Source organism: Vombatus ursinus, unplaced genomic scaffold (assembly GCF_900497805.2).
Source record: "Vombatus ursinus unplaced genomic scaffold, bare-nosed wombat genome assembly UNPS02004691.1, whole genome shotgun sequence".
Lineage (NCBI taxonomy): Eukaryota > Metazoa > Chordata > Mammalia > Diprotodontia > Vombatidae > Vombatus > Vombatus ursinus.
The window spans coordinates 6,310,588-6,329,135 of NW_020944469.1; the positions used below are offsets into that span (position 1 = coordinate 6,310,588).

The 18,548-nt window shown below is 42.4% G+C and overlaps 2 protein-coding genes across 9 annotated transcripts in view; both read left to right on the plus strand.

Moving 5' to 3' along the window:
- LOC114026176 (probable ATP-dependent RNA helicase DDX53) overlaps nucleotides 1-1,934 on the plus strand; it is a 91,352-nt gene extending 89,418 nt beyond the window's left edge. The window contains 2 exon segments of the mRNA XM_027839808.1: nucleotides 1,144-1,303; nucleotides 1,738-1,934. Of these exon segments, the coding sequence (XP_027695609.1) occupies nucleotides 1,144-1,303; nucleotides 1,738-1,934 (357 nt within the window).
- The window catches only part of ZNF711 (zinc finger protein 711), a 39,692-nt gene continuing 22,338 nt past the window's right edge, over nucleotides 1,195-18,548 (plus strand). For 5 of the 8 annotated variants that reach the window (XM_027840079.1, XM_027840104.1, XM_027840085.1 and 2 more), the window contains exons 1-3: nucleotides 1,926-2,057; nucleotides 5,537-5,642; nucleotides 16,946-17,473. In XM_027840079.1, the coding sequence (XP_027695880.1) occupies nucleotides 1,974-2,057; nucleotides 5,537-5,642; nucleotides 16,946-17,473 (718 nt within the window). In that variant the 5' untranslated portion in view covers nucleotides 1,926-1,973. Of the gene's footprint in view, nucleotides 1,235-1,925; nucleotides 2,058-2,497; nucleotides 2,527-5,536; nucleotides 5,643-16,945; nucleotides 17,474-18,548 lie in introns of those variants that run through there. The other 3 variants (XM_027840096.1, XM_027840090.1, XM_027840118.1) reach the window with 3 other exon arrangements.

The following is an 18,548-nucleotide window of genomic DNA, read 5'->3' on the forward strand; positions in this document are numbered from 1 at the left end:
GAGAGAGACGGGGGGGGGGGAGGGGGAGTGGAGTGAGGGGCACCCCATTACAGACAAGGAATTCTGAAGCAGTGTACAGGATGTGCCATCAAAAATGTTTTATTGAAAAAGCAAATGGGTTGGTCATGCAGTGAGACTGAAGGATAATTGAGGGACAGTCTGCATGTCCAATGATATGGATGTGAATCCAGACAAAAACAAGACCCTCAATATATTGGGTAGACCTTCTTTGTCAAGGTTATGGCAAGACAGGAAGGGTTTTGTAAACAGGATGGGTAGGTGTGGAGGGAGAATACCCACTGAGATGAGATCTCCTGTAGTGGGCATGTAGTACTTGCCCCACCCCATCTTGTGTTATAGGTGAGCAAAGTAAGAGTCCGAAAAGTTAAGTGGACAACTGTCCAAGTCCTACTGGTAGTGAGTAGTGAAGCTGCGATCTGAAACCAGGTTCTCTGACCCCCAAGTCCAGTGTTGTGTTTTGTTTTTTTCCCTCCACTGTACCACGGATAACATTCCCCAAAAGTCTATTGTAAATCACTGTAGGGCACCTACAAGGCTTTTTAGTGTGAAAATGTGTTTTGTTCTGTTTCGTCGGTGGGGTGTTTGACTTGCTACCAACACAGACCCATTTCGTACTGTTTGTGCGCCCACAATAGAAAATCACCCCCTCTTTTGTGTCCTGGGGGGAGGGGTTGCAAATCATTGCCTGCCCAGTCGGTTCTTTCGATTGTTGCTATGTTGGAAACTTGCCCAGGAGATGGAGGGTACTGTCTATACATAGTAGAGAGTTAAAGCAACGGCTTGGATAAATTCAGAAAAATCATTTTCCACTGGAATAGTCAAATAATTCAGGCAGATGGTGGGGGGAGAGAGGGGGAGTTCTTTGCTTTGTCCTAGGCACTTTCGAGGCAGTGGGACTTAGGTGACTAGGGGTGGGGTGGGAAGCCATTGGAGCCCACAGAGTACGGAGATTTAAGTCCCTTTAGCTACCTTTTGGCTGTTTGACCCCTGGCAAATTGCTTAACCTCTCAGTGCTCTAGGCAACTGGGACTCTAAGTTGCTAAACTGTTGCGGACCGGCTTTGGCAGAGGGAGTCTCCTCATTGGAAGTTCCCTACACCAATGAAATCTCGCGTCCGGACAGGAAAAAAAAGGGGAAAATCGAGACGGATTCCTCGATTCTTCAGCGAGCGTCGCAGGTGCACGGACCTGGCCTCCAGGTGGGATTCGTGGAGGTAAGGAGGCCTGGTTCCGGTCGGACATGCCGGTCGTCGGCCTTGATACTTCATCATCCTTGCTGTCCGGTCGCCTTCTCCCTCATCTTTAATCTCTACCCGCCTTCGGTTTTTCTGGGAAAAAGAATGTGAGGGACTGAGGGGAGTGTGTGTGTGTGTGTGTGTGTGTGTGTGTGTGTGTAGCGTGTGTATGGGGGGGAGACAGGGGTGTGTGTATGTGAGGGGAGGCGGGGACCCCAAGGGGAGCATCGGTTTATGTGGAACTTGTCCCCGTGTGCCTCTGTGGCAGTGTAAGCTCCTAGAGGGTAACTGCTTAGGTTCTGTACGGCGGCTAGCAGTGCGCGCTTAGTAACAAAACCGTTCAATCGCTGACCCTCTCGTTCGCTCGTTCTCGTGCTCGCTCGCTCTTTCTCTCCTTCCCCCCGCCCCTCGGGAAACCCTCCAAAAAGGGATCCTTTTTCGGCGCGTCAAGATGTGGACGGCGCTTGCGCATTAACGCTTAGCCCAGCGCAGCAAGCCCTGCTGCTACGAGTCAGCGGTGCATTGTAGCCCAAACCTGGCGCCTCTTTTGCTGCTTCGCGCGCGCGCGCTTTCCCTCTCGGTCCCCTACCCTGCAGCGAAGAGTGACGTAATGCGGCCCGGGCTCGTCAACGGCGCGGGGAAGGAGGCCGCGGCGGCGCGCACTCCGGGCCCAGGGTAGCCTCTGATTGGTCCAGGCCCTTAGACCTAGGGAACTCGAATGCAAGGCCTCAGTGCTTCACGGCCACGGCCCCCCCACTTTGGAACGCCGAGAGCTGCCGGGCCTCAGAACAACCCGCGGCAGGTAAGGCGGCTTCGGGAGGCAGCCGTAAGGAAAGTCAGTCCCCAGTGTCCATTGTAACGGTTGTGGGGGGGGGAGGTGAAGCGCGGGCTCTGAGAATTGAATCGAGGGGGTGGGGAACAATGGAGGAGGCGGAGGCGGTGGCTAGGCCCTACGCAGGCCGCGCCGAGGGGGCCGTCCTTCTCGCGACCGCCACCGGAAGGCTCCTAGAGTTGGGGGAAGCTAGCGGCTCCCCTCGCCCCCAAGCCCAGCGGGCGCAGCTCGAGACGCCGCGGAACCCTAACCGCCGTCGCCGGCTGCTTGGGGCGCTGGGAAAATGGCGGAGAACAAAGCTGTGAAGAAGCTGCGGCCCCGTGGCAAGGCGTGGCGTGGCGTGGCGGCCCGGCCCCAGGCGAAGGCGCCGCCTCCTCCTCTCCCCTCATCCCCGCCCCCGGCCGCGGCAGCCCCACAGCTACCGCTCCTGCCACCCCGGGTGAGGGTGGCACCGCCAGGCGAGGGCGCCGCCGGGCACCTCGGGACACGCATGGGGGGGTCGGGGGGGCCCTTAAGGGGTCCTGTGCGGCTGTGGCCGCCGCCGCCTCCATCTTGGTTCCCGATGCAGTCTAGGGGAGGGGAGGGGAGATGAGATGAGGGGGGCGGAGGCTGAGGGCTGGCCCGTGCCGGGCGAGCGGCGGCGGCGGCGGCGGCAGCGGCGGCGGTACCAGGAGGTGGGAGGGAGAGAGGGCGGGGAGGAGAGTGGGTGTGCGTGTGCAGGGTCCCGGGCGCGTTCTCCCCTTTCGCGTCCCCTTGTTTGCGGTCGGGGCCGGGGCCGAGGCGAATGGGGAATAAACAAAGGGACACGTGGCATGCTTTCTGCCGTGAAGGAAACTTGGGATTTGACAAGGTGGGGGAAACGGGACTGTTGCGGGATGCTGGGAGACTCGGAAAAACGCTGCGGTTCGGACCTCAGCCTGCCGGGGCTTTGTGTGTCTCGCAGTTTCTCTCTGCCTGTCTCTGTCTCTCTCACTCTCCCCCCTCCCTCCTCCCCCCCCCCTCCCCTCGACTCGGTATCGTTTCCCCCCCCCTCCCCCGGCCCCCCCCCCTTCCCGCCCCGCTGCCTTGGCAGTGCAGAGAAGTGCGTGGTCTGAGGGAGAGGAGACTCTGCTCTGCCGATCTGGTCCCCTTAAAGGTGAAAGAAAAACATTTATTTGAAATCCCACTTGGTGTTTTGATTCGGTGAGATGGACGAATGAGGGAACCCCTTGGGAAGTCCTTTCTAACGATTAAATATGCCACGATCCTCACACCTCGTTTTTTGTTAATGAACTTAGTGTTTGCCGTTCCAAAAAGTGCTCCAGTTTACGTATTAGTTCCCCTAATATTTACAGTGGACTTTTGGCAAGGATAAAGTTTGTCCTTGGTTCCCTTTTATTTATAAAGATAATATGTTAATGTGGTTCAGAAATGTGCCTGCAAGACGTTGCTTTAATTATGAATCAGATGGTTGAATCCTAAGTGATCTGGTACGATATTTTTGTTGGAATAGATGAATGTGTCTGTAGAAAACTTCTGTTGCTAAAAACTGAGTTTTAAAGGCACTTAAGCCCCCCTCCACAGTACCCCCTTAGCCAAGTTAGCGATGTAGACTTTATTGAAACGTGCAAGAATTCAGGCCTTCAAATATGAAGATGAATGTTTTCTTATAATACGTGGTGTGCTGATGTTTTCCAAAGAAAATAACTATACGAATTGGTACTGAATTAACAAAAATCAAAAAAATACCTGCAGGATTATCATATTAAGTGTTTTTTCTTTTTTTTTTAATCAAAACGTTCTTATGACGGTAGTTAACCAATGTTTCATCATTTTTACAAATAAAAAATTAGGGTCTAGATTTTTTATTATAATAAATAGTGTGTTTTTAAGTCATGAACAAAGCAGTTGAGATTTGCAAAGCCTAAAATTATATACTGATGCAGTTGTTTTTTTTTTTTTTAAATAGCATCCAACAGTATTTTAATTTATGGGGACCCACATTTGTTTTATTGTGATGACTTTGACTTTTGAACTGTCCCAGTCTCAACTTGCATTGGAGCATGACTGAAAACAGCAGGAGTACTATATTTGAAGAAGGGATGTGGAGGGAGGGCTGTTTAATAGAACTTCTAAATTAAGTTTCTCCTAGGTAGTCATTTTTACTGTTCTTTTCACTTTACGTTGCTCTAGTATGTGTGCCCTGTGTATAACTCATAAGGTATTGTTTATAGGGATTACCTAGGGAGCCTCTTGTTTTTCTTGTTTTAATGAATTGGAGAACAGGTACTGACTTCCATTGCAAGGATGGATTTTTAAAACATTATTGTAATCTCATGTTCTGTAAAGGATAGCCCATTCTAATTAAGCACATGTGGTAAGAGTAATAGTACATCCTCACTAAACTTTAAATTTTTCTTAGGTAAATTACTTAAAAAAATTACAAGGAGAGGGGAAAATAGTCAAAATAAGAATAACTATTGTACTTGAGTATTGTTTTCACTTTGCAATAACTGATTATGAATATTATGTATATAAATGAAACCTTTAAATTAGATTCAATAACTCAGCTCTGTAGTTTTGTGACCAGGTGTTTAGACTAATGTAAAATCACTTAAAGACTTTGAAGTATAAAGGTAAACTGCTAGAGTAAAATAACCACTTGCTAAATGTTTGTGGCATATCTAATAATGTCCTTAAATGTAGGAAGCAGTCAAGTTTCGTGAGGCTTCAAAAACCTTGGGAGAGGACAAAAAGAATATTGGGGAATTAAACCAGAAGTGTTACTGGTTGGCAGAACCCAGGGAGACTGGAGTAGCTCTGGGACCAAATCAGAGGATCTTAAACCTGGGCCCGTGGTAGGGGAAAGGTAGGATACAGTGGAGGAAAACTAGAAGTCTTCACTGACCCCCAGAGTCCCATATTTGTGAGAATTATGTTAGGGAACCTTTGGACTTTGTTTTGTTGTAACTGCTTTCTAGTACCAGTTGGAAGGTTTCTAGAGTGCATGGAGAAGGGCACAGTAGAGATCTGTTCTTGAGCTGGACCCCATTAGGCATTTGTTTCCCAATAGCCATGGAACATGTTTCTTTATAGAACTAAGAGCCCTGACTTGAGCCCAGCTGTCTGATGCTATTTTGGCTATTGACAAGGCTAGTTTGGGTCTGGAAGAAGGAGTTTGGATAGAGTTGATTTACTACACATCTTGCCCTTTTGTTCTTTGGGAAGTCTTATGTACTGGGATTAAGATCAGATTTTTCACCAAAAGCTGAGCACTGGAAAATTAGGTTCCTTCTCCTTGCTGTGAAACTGTTTCCCCTCTTCCTCATTATTTATGAAGTTGGTGCACAAAGCATCTCATTTAATTACTTATTTTGTCTTTGTTGAGACACTTGTAAATTGAAATCTCTTACCCAATACAACTAGTGTGATTTTTATATTTATTTCAAACATTCCATTTAATTTTACAGATATTCGCGAATGAACTTGGTCCCAGTATGGATCCAGGTGGTGGAAGTCTTGGATTGCAGACGCAAGAATCCAAAGTGCCCCATACTATGATAATGCAGGATTTGGGTAAAACATTTTCATTTTTTTAAAGTACAGTCAATAATTATAGTTCAGAAGTGTTGCTTTGAGCAGTGGTTCTTTCTCTAATCCAAATGAACTGTTTCATTTCTTTAAGCAGAACTAGTCATCCCTGTTTTGTTAATGTGTCTTTTCTTGTAGTTACGTGTTAGGTCTTTGGGGAAATTCTTATAATATTGTGCTGTATATTTACTCAGAAAATGAAATACTCAACTGAATCATTAACTGCTTAATGAGGTTATGTTTTGATGTTTATGTATGTGCTTGCATACATGAAATGCTTGATGAATTGGTTTTCTAGAATACCCTTAAGAAGGCACATTGCTTAATAAAGTTAGGGGCTAAGTGCTTCCACCAGGTCAAAGAAACTGAGTGATCACTGAGGGAATGTAGGAGAAATAGTTTTCCATATGGTAATCTGCAGCTTTGGCCGCTGTATTCTCTGAAATTTTCTTCCAGTATGAAATACTGAGGGAAATGAGAGAAATATATCTTTCACTTATTTCCTTTGTAAGAATTCAATTCAGCAAGCATTTATTAAACGCTTACTACATGCTGGGCATCTTTTAACAGACTCCTTAGCCATGGTCATTTCAATGTGAGTGTTAGAAAAAGATGCCATAGGTGTTTGGGAAAGCCATGGTCTAAGAAGACCTAGTTCAGGTCTCTTCTCTGACACTAGTTATGTGACTTTGAGCAAGTCACTTACTTTGAGCCTCAGTTTCTTCATCTATATAATGGGGGTGACCATGGTCACGTTACTTTCCTTTTGAGGCTTTTGTGAGAATGTGCTTTTTAAAGGGAAAACATATGACATTGTAAGCTCGTGTATTTGAATTATTTGTAACCCTTTGAAAATCAGCAGAAGAGCCACGTTGAACTTTTTGAATAAGTAAGAAAGTTGAGAATTTTGAATAAATAAAAGCAACAGAGTGGTGACCTTAGATTTTAAGCTGGGAAAGACCTTAAAGGTTTTCTTGTCATACCCCCTTCATTTTACAAATGAGGAATTGGACTCAGAGAACAGAAATTACTTGCCTGAGGTCACTTGAGTAGTGAACGGCAGAGCCCTGGTTTGTACTAAGATCCTTCAGCTCCAATTCCATCACTTTTCTCCTTATATCAGCTACTTTTTGTTGTTCTTCAGTTACAGGGAAGCTTAACTCCATTAGGGGGAGTGATGTGGAACTTGGGGGACAGAGCAGAGGATTGTGAGGCTGTAAAGACAGACTCAAGGTGAGATGGGATGTTACAACCTATCAAACAGGAGAGATGAGAGCTTAGGGGGAGTTTGGGAGGCTGAACCTAAATTTGAGTATAAGAAACCAATTGCAGAGAGTGAACTTTTGGAGAGCACTGGTCTTTAAGCAGAGGGAGAGCCTGGCCTCTTGGAACCCTTCCTGCTAGAGATCTCTGATCCTGTGAATAGGAGATTGGTTAGGAGGGTTCGACATCTTAAGTCTGAGTCAATAGAAGAGAGAACATAATGGGAAACAGCTCCTAGAGGCAGAGGAGAATTGTGGAGCCTGACTGGAAGAAGTCAATTGTAGAGACTGGGGGGAGTGATGAGCAGAGCAGGGATTGGGCCCTAGAGTATCAGGAAGTCATTGGTGTAATTAGGTTAGGGCACTGGACTTAGTCAGGAAAACCTAGGTTCAAATACTGCCTGTTACTGTGACCCTGGGCAAGTCATTTAACTGCTCTGGGCCTCAGTTTCCTCATCTGTAAAATGAGGTATGGGGGGGGGGACTCATTGGCCTTCAATTCCCTTTCAGCTATGAATTTATGAACCTGAGTTATGGAGGACTTCGTGCTAAAAAGACAATGGATTAACATTATAGGTGGTGTTCATGTGCCTGTCAGAGACTCGAACTTGTATTTTCAAAACTCTTTGTTGGGGAATGAGTGGATTAGGACATTCTAACCCTTCACTCTCACCACATACATGTGGCAGAGTATAGAATAAAATAAGTTCCTATTATGGTTCTCTAAATGTTCCTAAAGACCACCTCCCAGCTTGTGTCGAACCCTGGCAGAGAATTTCTGTGTGCTTAAATTGTTTATTGACTGAATTAATCACTTCACTTTACTGTAGAAGTTAACCCTTCTTGGTGATTACTGTATGTAGATTTTTCTTTGTAGGAGCAAAAAATCCAATTTGATGATCATTTCTTTAGAGTTCCTTTTAACCACCCTTCTACTCTTTTATATCCTCTTTCACCGTCTTCAGGTTTAAGCCCTGTATTAAATCCAGTAATTTCTTTCCTTCTGGCTGCCAGGGAAGTAAAACTTTTACCTTGACATATTTTTGTGACTCTGGAGAAATAGTCTTGAGTTTGATCAAAGTCAGGACAACTCTAGATTTGGCCTGGAGTTCCTAGATTTCCAAATGGTATTTTAATAGTATCATTTGAAGTCCTCTTTAAAAGAGTTGGAGAGTATATGGTAACTCTAAACTTCTCTTGGTGTGTATATACCAGAGTTCTGTTTTTGTTATTTGTAGTTTGGATTTGTGTCTCCTAAATATCACCGGTAAATGAATCCTATATTTAGTAGAAAGAAGGCTATTTTCTGTTAATTTTCCAATTAAACTTGAGGTGGCTAATATTTACCAATATGTGACTTTGAAGAGGGAGTATTAAATAAAACTTAGTTTCTAAGTTCTAAATTCTCTGCTTTTGGGGGGCAGGGACAATGTGTTTTAAAGTTATCAATGTGCCTAGCACAGTGCTGTAGAAAATTAGGTGCCTTTAAATGCCCTTTTGTTGTTGTTGAGGAAAGGATGATGATGAAATGCAAGAATGTTTGGTAGCTGAAACTCTGGTAGAGATTGTGTGGAGCCAAAAATAAGACTTTTATCTTTGGGAACAGTTGGTATTAGAATTTTGAACCATAAAAATAAACAATAAATATTAAGTGTGTGAGGAAATATGAAAAGACCTATATAAGGTGATGCAGTGTGAAATCAGCAACCTGAATTGTATATACACTGATTACAACTATATAAGGTGGGGGCGGGGGGAACAGAAGAAAAAGAGAGCCCCCAAGGGTTACTGGTTTTTTTCCAGGACTAGAGGGCATCAGAACAAGAGCATCTCACTTCCTTGCTTGTTTGTTAATTCTTTTTCTTCTGCCTTGACATAGGCTAGGGTGCTTGGGTAAGATTTTTCAAATGTACCTTTGATTGTTTTTGTTAATGGTTATTATGTCTGTTGTTGTTGTTGTTGTTGTTGTTGTTGTTGAAGAAATGTAACCCTGCTAGCTTTTTCCCAGGCTTCCTGTGAAAAATTTTTCCTCTGTTATTACTTTTTTTTTTTTTTTTGGTTAACCTTACTGTAAAGATTTTGTACTGATTTGTTTTCTGTTGGGTTCTTGGTCAGTAACTTCAAGTTGAGTTTCATTTGCATTGGTAATATTTAGTTCCTTTCCAATATGTTTCAGCATTTTATATTGTTTTAAATTCCATTTATAAATTTTAATTAGCAGTTAGACTGGCAGTGAGCAAAAAAGACAATTTTCATTTCAATCTAACTTTTGTATATAGAGCAAATAAAAGAGTGAGACAGTTAAGGAAAGGAATCTTGTTAAAATATAGAAGCCAGTTCTGGTTAATCATGGATTATCTCAAATTGTTTCCTGTTATCTGCCTGTATTCAATTAAACCAGAGACATTCCTCATTAATATGAAGCAAGGAAAATTTTACTCTGAAATGAATTTTGGTATGAAGTTAGGTTGATTTTCCCATTGATTTCTATTATAAATGTGAAGATAAGCTATGCTGGAAATAGTTATCCCTTGGAAATTAAAAAGAGATCACAGTAGACCTTTCTAAAAATATATTTAAAGAAAAAAAAGGGTTCCCTTTCTGCTAACCTTAACAGTAATACTCACCATTAACAGAAATACAGTACTCAAAATCCTGGAACTTTAAAAAGTGGTTTGGCATGAGACACTCTGGCATATTATCTCACTCTACTGTTCCCACCATAGAGGCTACAGTTTTTAACATCTACAACCTTTCTTAAGGTTTGTAATTTTAAGCTAGAAGATAACAAATACAACTTGCTCTGTCTGGATCTATTATGACTAGACTTGATTTACATATGCACATTTCCATCCAGATAACTGAAGTATCCCAACTTCAGTTCAACAAACCTTTATTAAGGGCCTACAAAGACAACAGAAAAAGCAGTCCTGGCCTTCTGGGAGCATAAGCTATGCTGAAGAAAAAGCTATCTTACATAGTCCTTGCATATGAAGAGATTTCCAGCCCTTTGGAGGAGCAGGTGGGAGAGGCAAAGAAGCCACTGTGGCCTGATAGCCAGCCCTTTCTTTACATTTTAGGTTTTATGAGAGAGACTGGAGGTGATGGATCAGATTGTGCAACTTTGTCCAGCCAAATGGTCTTGGGTAGGTGGGAGCAAGATGATAATAATAGTAATGATGATAATAATAATAACAACCACCACCGATGTGTTTATAGTGCTTCAAAGTTTGCAAAGTCCTTTACAGGCACTATCTCATTTCATCTTCACAACCCTGTGAGATCTAGGTCCTGCAAAGGTTAATCCCTGATTTTCAGAGGCTCAGAGAGGTAAGTGACTTGCCCACAGTCACACAGCTAGGGAGCGGTGGAGGCAGGATTTGAGCCCAGGTCTTCCTGACTCCAAGTCCAGCACTCTCTCCACTACGCCATGCTGCCTCTCGAGATCAAGGTGGTTGTGCTATAATCTAATTTGCACTTTACCCACATTCAAGTTGTCTAGTTATGACTGTCTGGCAGTGGTTTTTACACTGATGGCAAGAACTAACTTCACTGGTGGAAAAATGACATGCCCCAGCATCGCCTGTGAAGTTCACTGCAGTACCCAAGAGATCTTAGAATTCTAGTTGAGCCTTAAACCCCATGCAGGAAATCTCCACTATAGCATGCATGCTTGACATAGTCAGCTAGCTCCTGCTTGAACCCTTACGGTGACAGGAAGCTTAGGACCACGTAAGGCATTCCATTTTGTTTATTGGACAGCTCGGAGTGTTAAATTCTTAGGTTGAGCACCGAATCCTAGGGCCAGGCACACAGCAGGGGTCTAGAAAACGCGATGAATCATCTCCTTTTTTCCATCCAAGATGTGGGGAACACAAGTTTCAGTTCTCCCTTCCTGAATTTCATTAGCATTTACAGTCCCAAACACACAAACTGTTCACATGGCATAATATTCTTTCACTGTTTAGTTCTGTCCCAGGGACTTTTCTATACTTGTTTTTCATCTCTACAGTCTCCATCCTCACTCTTGCCCTCCTTGCTCTCCACAGAGCACCTTGCTTTCTACTTGGTTAGAATCTAGGATATACAAATTTAGCTGCCTCAACCTACCTTGGCCCCAGCTCAAAACCCCTCATCCACCATCTTTCCTCTTTGGAGAGAAGGATTAAAAGTGTCCTCAGTCTGAAGCCTCCTCATGGCTTCATGGCATGCTGGTGACTGTGGCTTCTCAGAGACTATACCAGCAGAACACAAGTTAGAAAGCTTTGAATACAGTCTGATAGGGACTGTGTGTGTCTGAGATTGCCGAGGCATCTTGACACCTCACAGACCACCTGCTGAGTAGTCTGTTTGGGGGGGTGGAGCGTCGACATGCCGGCATCGGCAGTGGCAATCATAAATCTACATCAGTGGAAGGAATATAGGGAACATTCTGAAATACTAGGTTTGGGGGGGGGTACTAATAGAGAATGAAGTTGTGGTTAAATTCTTAAATGTGTTGGGGTGGGGGAAGAGCGCACTTCTGTTGAATAGGCTGCAAAAAAAAAACAAAACAAAACCTTGTGATTTCATCTGTATGAGGAAATCCCTTCACTAACCAACCAATCCCTCCATGAGCTGGTAGATCAGCCCTAGGGAGTTTGCTGAGGCACTTAGGGGTTAAGTAACAGGAATGGGGTCACATAACATGTCAGAGAAGGAAGGGATTGGAGCCCAAGGCTTCCTGACTCTAAGCTCAGCAATTCACCTTCAGAATGTTACCTCCTAGGAGAGGATAGCTGTAAACAAATTTGTAAAGTTACACATTTTGTAGTTTAATGATTTAAATGTGCCTTCAGAATTCAGTATGACACTATCTTTGGAGTCCCTCACATCAGACCACCCAATCCATTGTGCCTTTGGTATCTATGTAACTTACCCTTCCTTGTCTGAGACATTTCTACCTGATACCAGATTCCAGTTCCTAGTAATGAGCTAATGGCATGTCTAAACGGATCTGATGATTGAGCATCTGTTTCAGTTTAGTGGCTAGAGTTCTGGGCGCAGAGTCCTGTCTTGGACACCAGCTCTGTGAACTGGGGGCAAGTTAATTTACCTCTTTATACCTGTTTAAGCAACTCCTTAGGCCTTAGCAACCAAGTCTGAGGTGGGAGGTAATTTACCTTGAGAGTAGCTGATTTCACTCCCTGTGTATAATAAACTTCAGATTCTCAAAGTATAGTTTATCATTCAGAATGCAGCTTAATTCTTACAACTACCCAAGTGAAATCCTTGGGTTTTCTTGCCATTTACAGAAGTGGTCATTCTACTTGTTAAACCCTTGAGATTTCTATGGAAAACACCTGAGTTTAGTAAAGTTAAGCCCTGTCCCTCAAGCTAACAAGGAAAAGAAACCTGCTTACACAGACCTGTTAGTGATCAGAGTAACCAGCCAGTTTAGTGAGCACAGGCTTCTGTTAGGTGGGTCTACTCTTGCCCAGCTGGTGCTTGCCTCTCTGTGGCTTAACCTTAGCTGGAAAGGAAGAGTTCTTAATCTTGTTGGGTCATGGACTTCTTTGGTAGAGTTGGTAAATACCTCCTGAAAATAGTTTTTAAATGCATGAAATACAGTACATAGGATCACAAAGGAAACTAGTTATCTTGAAATACAGTTGTCAAAATCTTTAAAAGAAAAAAAAAAACAAAACCAAAAACTCACGGACCCAAGGTTAAGACCCGCACTGGTCCAAGAGAATCCTAGAACTAGTCAGGTGAACCAGGCTGCTTGAGTTTGCTCTAAGGTGTGCCTGTTGATGCTCAGATGGATCTGGGATCTGTATGTGGAGACTGCAGTTGGACCTAGGCTCCTCTTAGAATCATCTGGAATGACTAGATGAGATCCTGTACCCCAGCCCCCTTTTCTGGCAGATCACTTGAGAAATGAACCTAGCCTGTAGGGGCATAAGGAAGGAGGGACCTCTGGTGTTCAAGTACTTGCTTCCCCCCCCCCCCCCCCCCTCACTACACATTGTAGCTTGGCAGTTTTAGAAAATGGACAGAATCTGCCTTCATGCTGACTTCGATGTATAGGCTTACCTTGTTTCATAACAGATGAGTTTCTGAAAAGCTGAGGATTGCAGTCAAGTTGGATTTGGAAATAAATTTTCTTAATTTCCAAGTGATTTTTTAAGTTTGTTCCTAACTTTTTAGCTTGATTTTTTTCTGCCTCCTTAGCCTGTCATGGTCTGTAAACAAACACTTACATGTAAGGCATGCCAACACCTCTGACAATTTGTCAGTTTTAGCCTGAGCAAGTCCCTTAATTGCTCAGTGCCTCGGGCTTAGACCAGAAGTTTCTGACCTACCCTGGTGGGGAGGGAGTTTTCTTCCCCATTGACATGCATCTTTTAAGTATGAGAAATCCAAATGTTATCTGCTCATTTCTTTACTCAGTCAGATGTATCATGGTTTAAGTTTGTCTTTTTAATCTGTGGAAGAGGCCTATCTTGATAATTTTAATTTTGGTTTCTTAAAGTACAAAGAAGGCAGTATGTAAGAGATTGTTGGCCTTTGAATCCAGAGGCGTTGGATTCAGGTGTTGCCCCTTAGGCTTACTAGTTATGTGAGCTCCTGTTGACTAAACCTTTCAGTACCCCAGGCGTCTCTGTAAATTATAGGTAAATTATACCAAGGATGGAAGGAGGGAGGGAGTTTCTGCATTGATGAAATCCAGTCTGAACCCTCACCAAAGTGTGCTAGGGCACTTCACTGTTAGGCCCTGGGGATCCAAAGACCACTCTGCTAAGGGGATAGTTAGCAAGTAAAAAGAAGTCTTTTGAACCTGGTGGGTTTTGTACTTTGGCTTTTTTAGTTATACCCCTTTCTTCTAAGGCTCCTGGACCTTTCCGTGCTGGGATGAGTAGTAGGAGATTTAGGTGGAAGTATAAGGTATTTGGAAGGAGAAAAGGAGAGTCAGAATACTGAATTCTTTAGTAGAAAAACCACTGGACAAGATTATCTTAATTGTTACAGCTTGATGGCTTTTTCTCAGTCTTCATCCTTCTGGTCTCTGGAGCTTTTGACCCTCCTCACTGTTCCTTCGATCTTCTTTTCTGGTTCCTCGTTCTCTCACCCAAGGTGTTTCCCAAAACTCTCTCCTGGGTCCTCTTTTTTTCTTTCCCTTCCACACCTCCTGTCTTTGTTTTCAACCTCCATGGGTTGTTATCTCTCTGCAGGTAATTTCTAAATCTATCTAAGCCTAGTTGCAGTTGGTAAAGCAGGCATCTCATCTGGGATTTCCCATAGGCATCTCAAATTCAACCTGCCAAAACTTATTTCATTATCTTTCCTCCAAATATTCTCCTCTTCCTAACTTCCTTTTTTTTTTTTTTTTTTTTTTTTTGAGCGTACCACCATCCTTCCAGTCTCTCAGGTTCTCAGCCTTGTAGTCATTTCTACCTTTTTTTTTCCTCCCTCACCCTTCGTCTCCAGTCAGTTGGCCAGTTTTTTTCCATTGAGTCCCCACCACACCTCATGCACCTGGCCCCTTCTCTCTCCCTATTCACATAGACATTACCTGAGTTCATATCCTCATCACTTCTGGCCTATCCTATTGCAGGTAGCTTCCTAATTCCTGCTTCTTGTCCTTACCTGCAATTTATCCCCTTCACAGCTATGAAAATCTTTCTGAAGCCCCAGTCTCACTTAGTTGCCCCCTCCCCTGCTCAAGAATCCTTCCTCTAGAATAAAATGTAAACACTTGGTTAACATTAAAAACCCTTCAGAGTCTGATTTGAACCTCCTCCTCCAGACTACTTTCACATTGCTTCCTGATTCAGGTACTAGTATTATATTCCAGCTAAACTGGTACTACCCATACTTGGCATTCTATCTTCTATCCCTCTGCCTTTGAACTCAGATGGAACCCAGGCACAATTCTTATCCACTACCTCCCAGGATCCTTATTTTTCCAGGGTCAAATGAGATAATGTATGTAAAAGAAAGCACTATAAAAATAAAAGGTCCAGGAAGGGTTTGGCTAGGGGTCCTCTTTTTCCAGACTGCCCTCATTTTTAGTGGTTTTACCAAAGTTCAAAGTGCTTTTTTTTTTTCCTCTGAATTTTCAGAGAAAGAAAAAACCTAAACCAACTTTTTCAGACCAGAGAGCTCAAGAAATGAAACATGCTTTTCAACTTCTGGGTCCAACAAGTCTTGTATGTTGAAGACTTTAATATTTATGATCAAATGATGTAATTTTAAAAATTAAATTGCTCCCCCCTTTGTTGTAACAGGATTTTACCTGCATATAGTAATCCCACCTTGCCACTAAAGTCCTCTTCTGCTTCCTCCTTGTGGCAAGGAGGTGCCCCCGGGTTCTCAGAGGTAGAAACTCTGGCAGCTCCTACCAAGTTGGCAAGGCTTCCAGTTCGGCCCCCAATGACTGTTGTTCCAGTACCAGTCTAGCTAAGCCTGGAGAGTCTCCACATTGGCCACGGCAACTCTAGAAGACCTACTAAGTCTTGGAGTTGAGATCTGCACCTTTCTGTAAGTGGAGGAAAATACTTACACTGATGAAATTGTCAAGTTGTTAAAGTACTGGATTATAGTGATTACAGTGCCAACTGGGTGAGGAAAAGGGGTGTTTCTCATGTTATTTGAAAGACAAATAATTTAAAATCTCCTTAATGCAGATTCACTAATGATGAAATGTGTGTGTGTATGTGTGTGTAATTCTTATTGTTGGTCTCTTCTAGAAATGTATAGAAACACTAAAGGCCTACAGGAGCACTAGTGCTTTGGAGCGGTCCACTGTTTGGAAGAAGGGGCTAGAAATTGAAAAGAGATTTGGGAGTTAGGTGTTCAAAGTGCCATTGGTGGCCACTAGCCACTTCCTAACTTGTTAAATTAAACAGTAAGTTACCATTTTGGTCTGAACCTAGGCCATACCCCCCCCGCGCCCTTCCCCTAATCTGGCTTATATAAAACCTGAGTGTGGCCTGTATTATTTTTCAGTGTATACCTCTATATATTTTTTCCTTTTAAAGAGCATTTTAGGAGGGTGTGCTGTAGTCGGACCAACATGGTAGTAATAATGAAAATTGCTGAGGAAATAGCACTCAATAAGTTACTTTTTGTTATGGAAAATGACTCATTTGGGAAGGGGTTTGGAGAAAACATGTAATGTACTAGATTTTTCTTTGTAAAAAAAAAAAAAATTGTATCTAGATAATGAAGGCAGTATTTCCCCCACTCCTTGCCTCCAGGTGCCTCATGGACATATCTTTGTTATACAGAATACTTTGTTGTAAGAGGGTTGTATTTACATAGGATATTAATACTAAAAAGGAGTATTGACCATGCGGCTCAAAAAACAAATGATTTAAAATAAAAGCTCATTAATGCTGATTCACTAATTTACAATTAATATGGACATGGAAGAACTGCTTGACCCAGAAGGTAAAGGCATCTTTTGTTTCTTGGTCTTTTTATCAAGGTCAAACTTAAAATTTTAAATTTCAAAATGCTTCCTCTGAATTTTATGAGTATTATTTGAAATGGAAGGCTTTAAAATAAATAGGGTTGTTTGGTTTGGTTTGGTAACCAGGGGTTCCAGAAATGAAAGATGCCTTTAATTTCTAAGGCCAGCAATTCTTGTATGTTAAAGTACTTCATATTTAGGATACATCATTATATAAAGTAGACCTATTGTAAATAGTACTTTCTTCATCAAATTGCTGCATTCTCTTTATCAGCATTCATATCTTTGTTTATACTACTATGTTTAGAAAATAATGTAATGCATTTTTTAAAAAATCCTTTAATTCAGCCTTCACTAACTCTTGCTGCTCCTCGCCTGGCCCCCTTGCCAATTCCAAGTTAGTGGGATTTTATTTCATTTGTCTTGTCAGCAATTTCTTTTTAAGGGCAGAAACTGTATGCTTGGCCAATTCAAGTTATATTTTTTGTTCTTGCGTTTTCTGTCATTTGTTAGATTTAGTACCCATAATTGAGTAAATAACCTTTTTTTCATTCACAATTGTTTGATAGTGTCTGGAATGGCTGGTACTGCCCGTATCGACGGAGACCATATTTTTGTATCAGTTCCTGAAGCCCTATTAGTTTCTGATGTTGTCACGGATGATGGGATAAATCTTGAACATGGCCTTGCGTCTGAAGTTGTCCAAGGGCCTGATATCGTCACAGAAAATGATTTTGTAACAGAAGGTGTGTTTGTTCCTGAACCTGTTCTGGAAGCTGATATTGCCATTGAAGAAATTTTAGATATTAGTGATCGCATTTTGACTTCTGACCTAATAACAGAAACTGTTAGATTACCTGACCAGATTTTTGTGGCTGACCTTGTTACTGGTCCTGAAGGACATCTGGAACATGTGGTCCAGGATTCTGTGTCAGGAGCTGATTCTCCCACAATAGCATCAGAGGAAGTTCTTGTAACCAATTCAGATACAGAAGCTGTGATCCAAGCAGCCAGTACTCTTCCTGGTTCTACAGTTGCTATAAAAACTGAAGATGATGGTGGCAAGAGCACTTCTGAAGACTACTTAATGATATCTTGTAAGTGAAATCAAAGATGGATAAGTGACTGGGAGATGATTTGACCTAGAAGAGGGTGGGAGGGGTCTGCATACAGTAAAAGTCATGATAGAAGCCTTTTCGAAAAACAGTTTGTTGTAAAGTTGTATTTTTATGAGCTGCTTTTGGATTTACTGGGTGAAAGCCATACTTCCAAATGTCATTCAGAAGAGTAGTATTTCTCTTTTCTTCCATTTTTCACCTGTTTGAACCTGGGGAATTTCTCGCTTATGTGATGATGTCTTAGAGAACAGAAAAAAATGAAGGCATATGGAAGAGTTAACATAAGAGAATTGTGGTGGTAGAAATACGTGTGTTTGTGTGTCTGTGTGTATATATATGTATAATATGTGTCTTGGAAAAAATATACTATATATATATATATATATATATTTTTTTTTTCAAGACAGGAGGAAGAAAGTCATACTTTTTTCCTCTCAGCCAAAAATTTCTCTTCAGTACTGTCAGGCACAGAGGTTGTGAGTTCAGTTTTATTTAGGGACTTGTGTATGATCTGCTATTTCAGGGTAACACTGCAGATTTCATACATGCTGTTTCCTTTCGATAAAGAGTTTGGACCAGATTCTAAACTTGGATGTGGAAGCCAGCTCTCCTCTCCCTGTGTGTATCTGGATTGACCTATGTTAAGTGTCTTGTGTATATTTGATGTTTTGGGTCTTTTTGTTTTTGTTTTTTAAAGACATTTATTGGTTTTTAAAGTGCTTTTTTGAGATCTTCTCACCTTTTGGGGTGATGATATAAAGATGTTATCTTAGGTTATGGTTTAAATCTGAGCAACCAGGAATGCTGAGCCAAAGGTCAGTTGGTAGATCTTGAACCAGAAGTGGTTTGTTACCCATGGAGTTGGCAGGGCTGTGCTGCCAGCTTTGTGGGCTTCTAGAATTGTCCTTAGAGAGGTTTTGAGTTTGAGATTTTGAAATGCATTTTGGGGAATGTGTTAAATATGTATTGTATGTAAGTTTGGATTGTTTCCAGTAACTTTCATCTGTAAGAATGAGCATATTCTGTAAATGCAACTTGTAAGTCTAGCTTATTC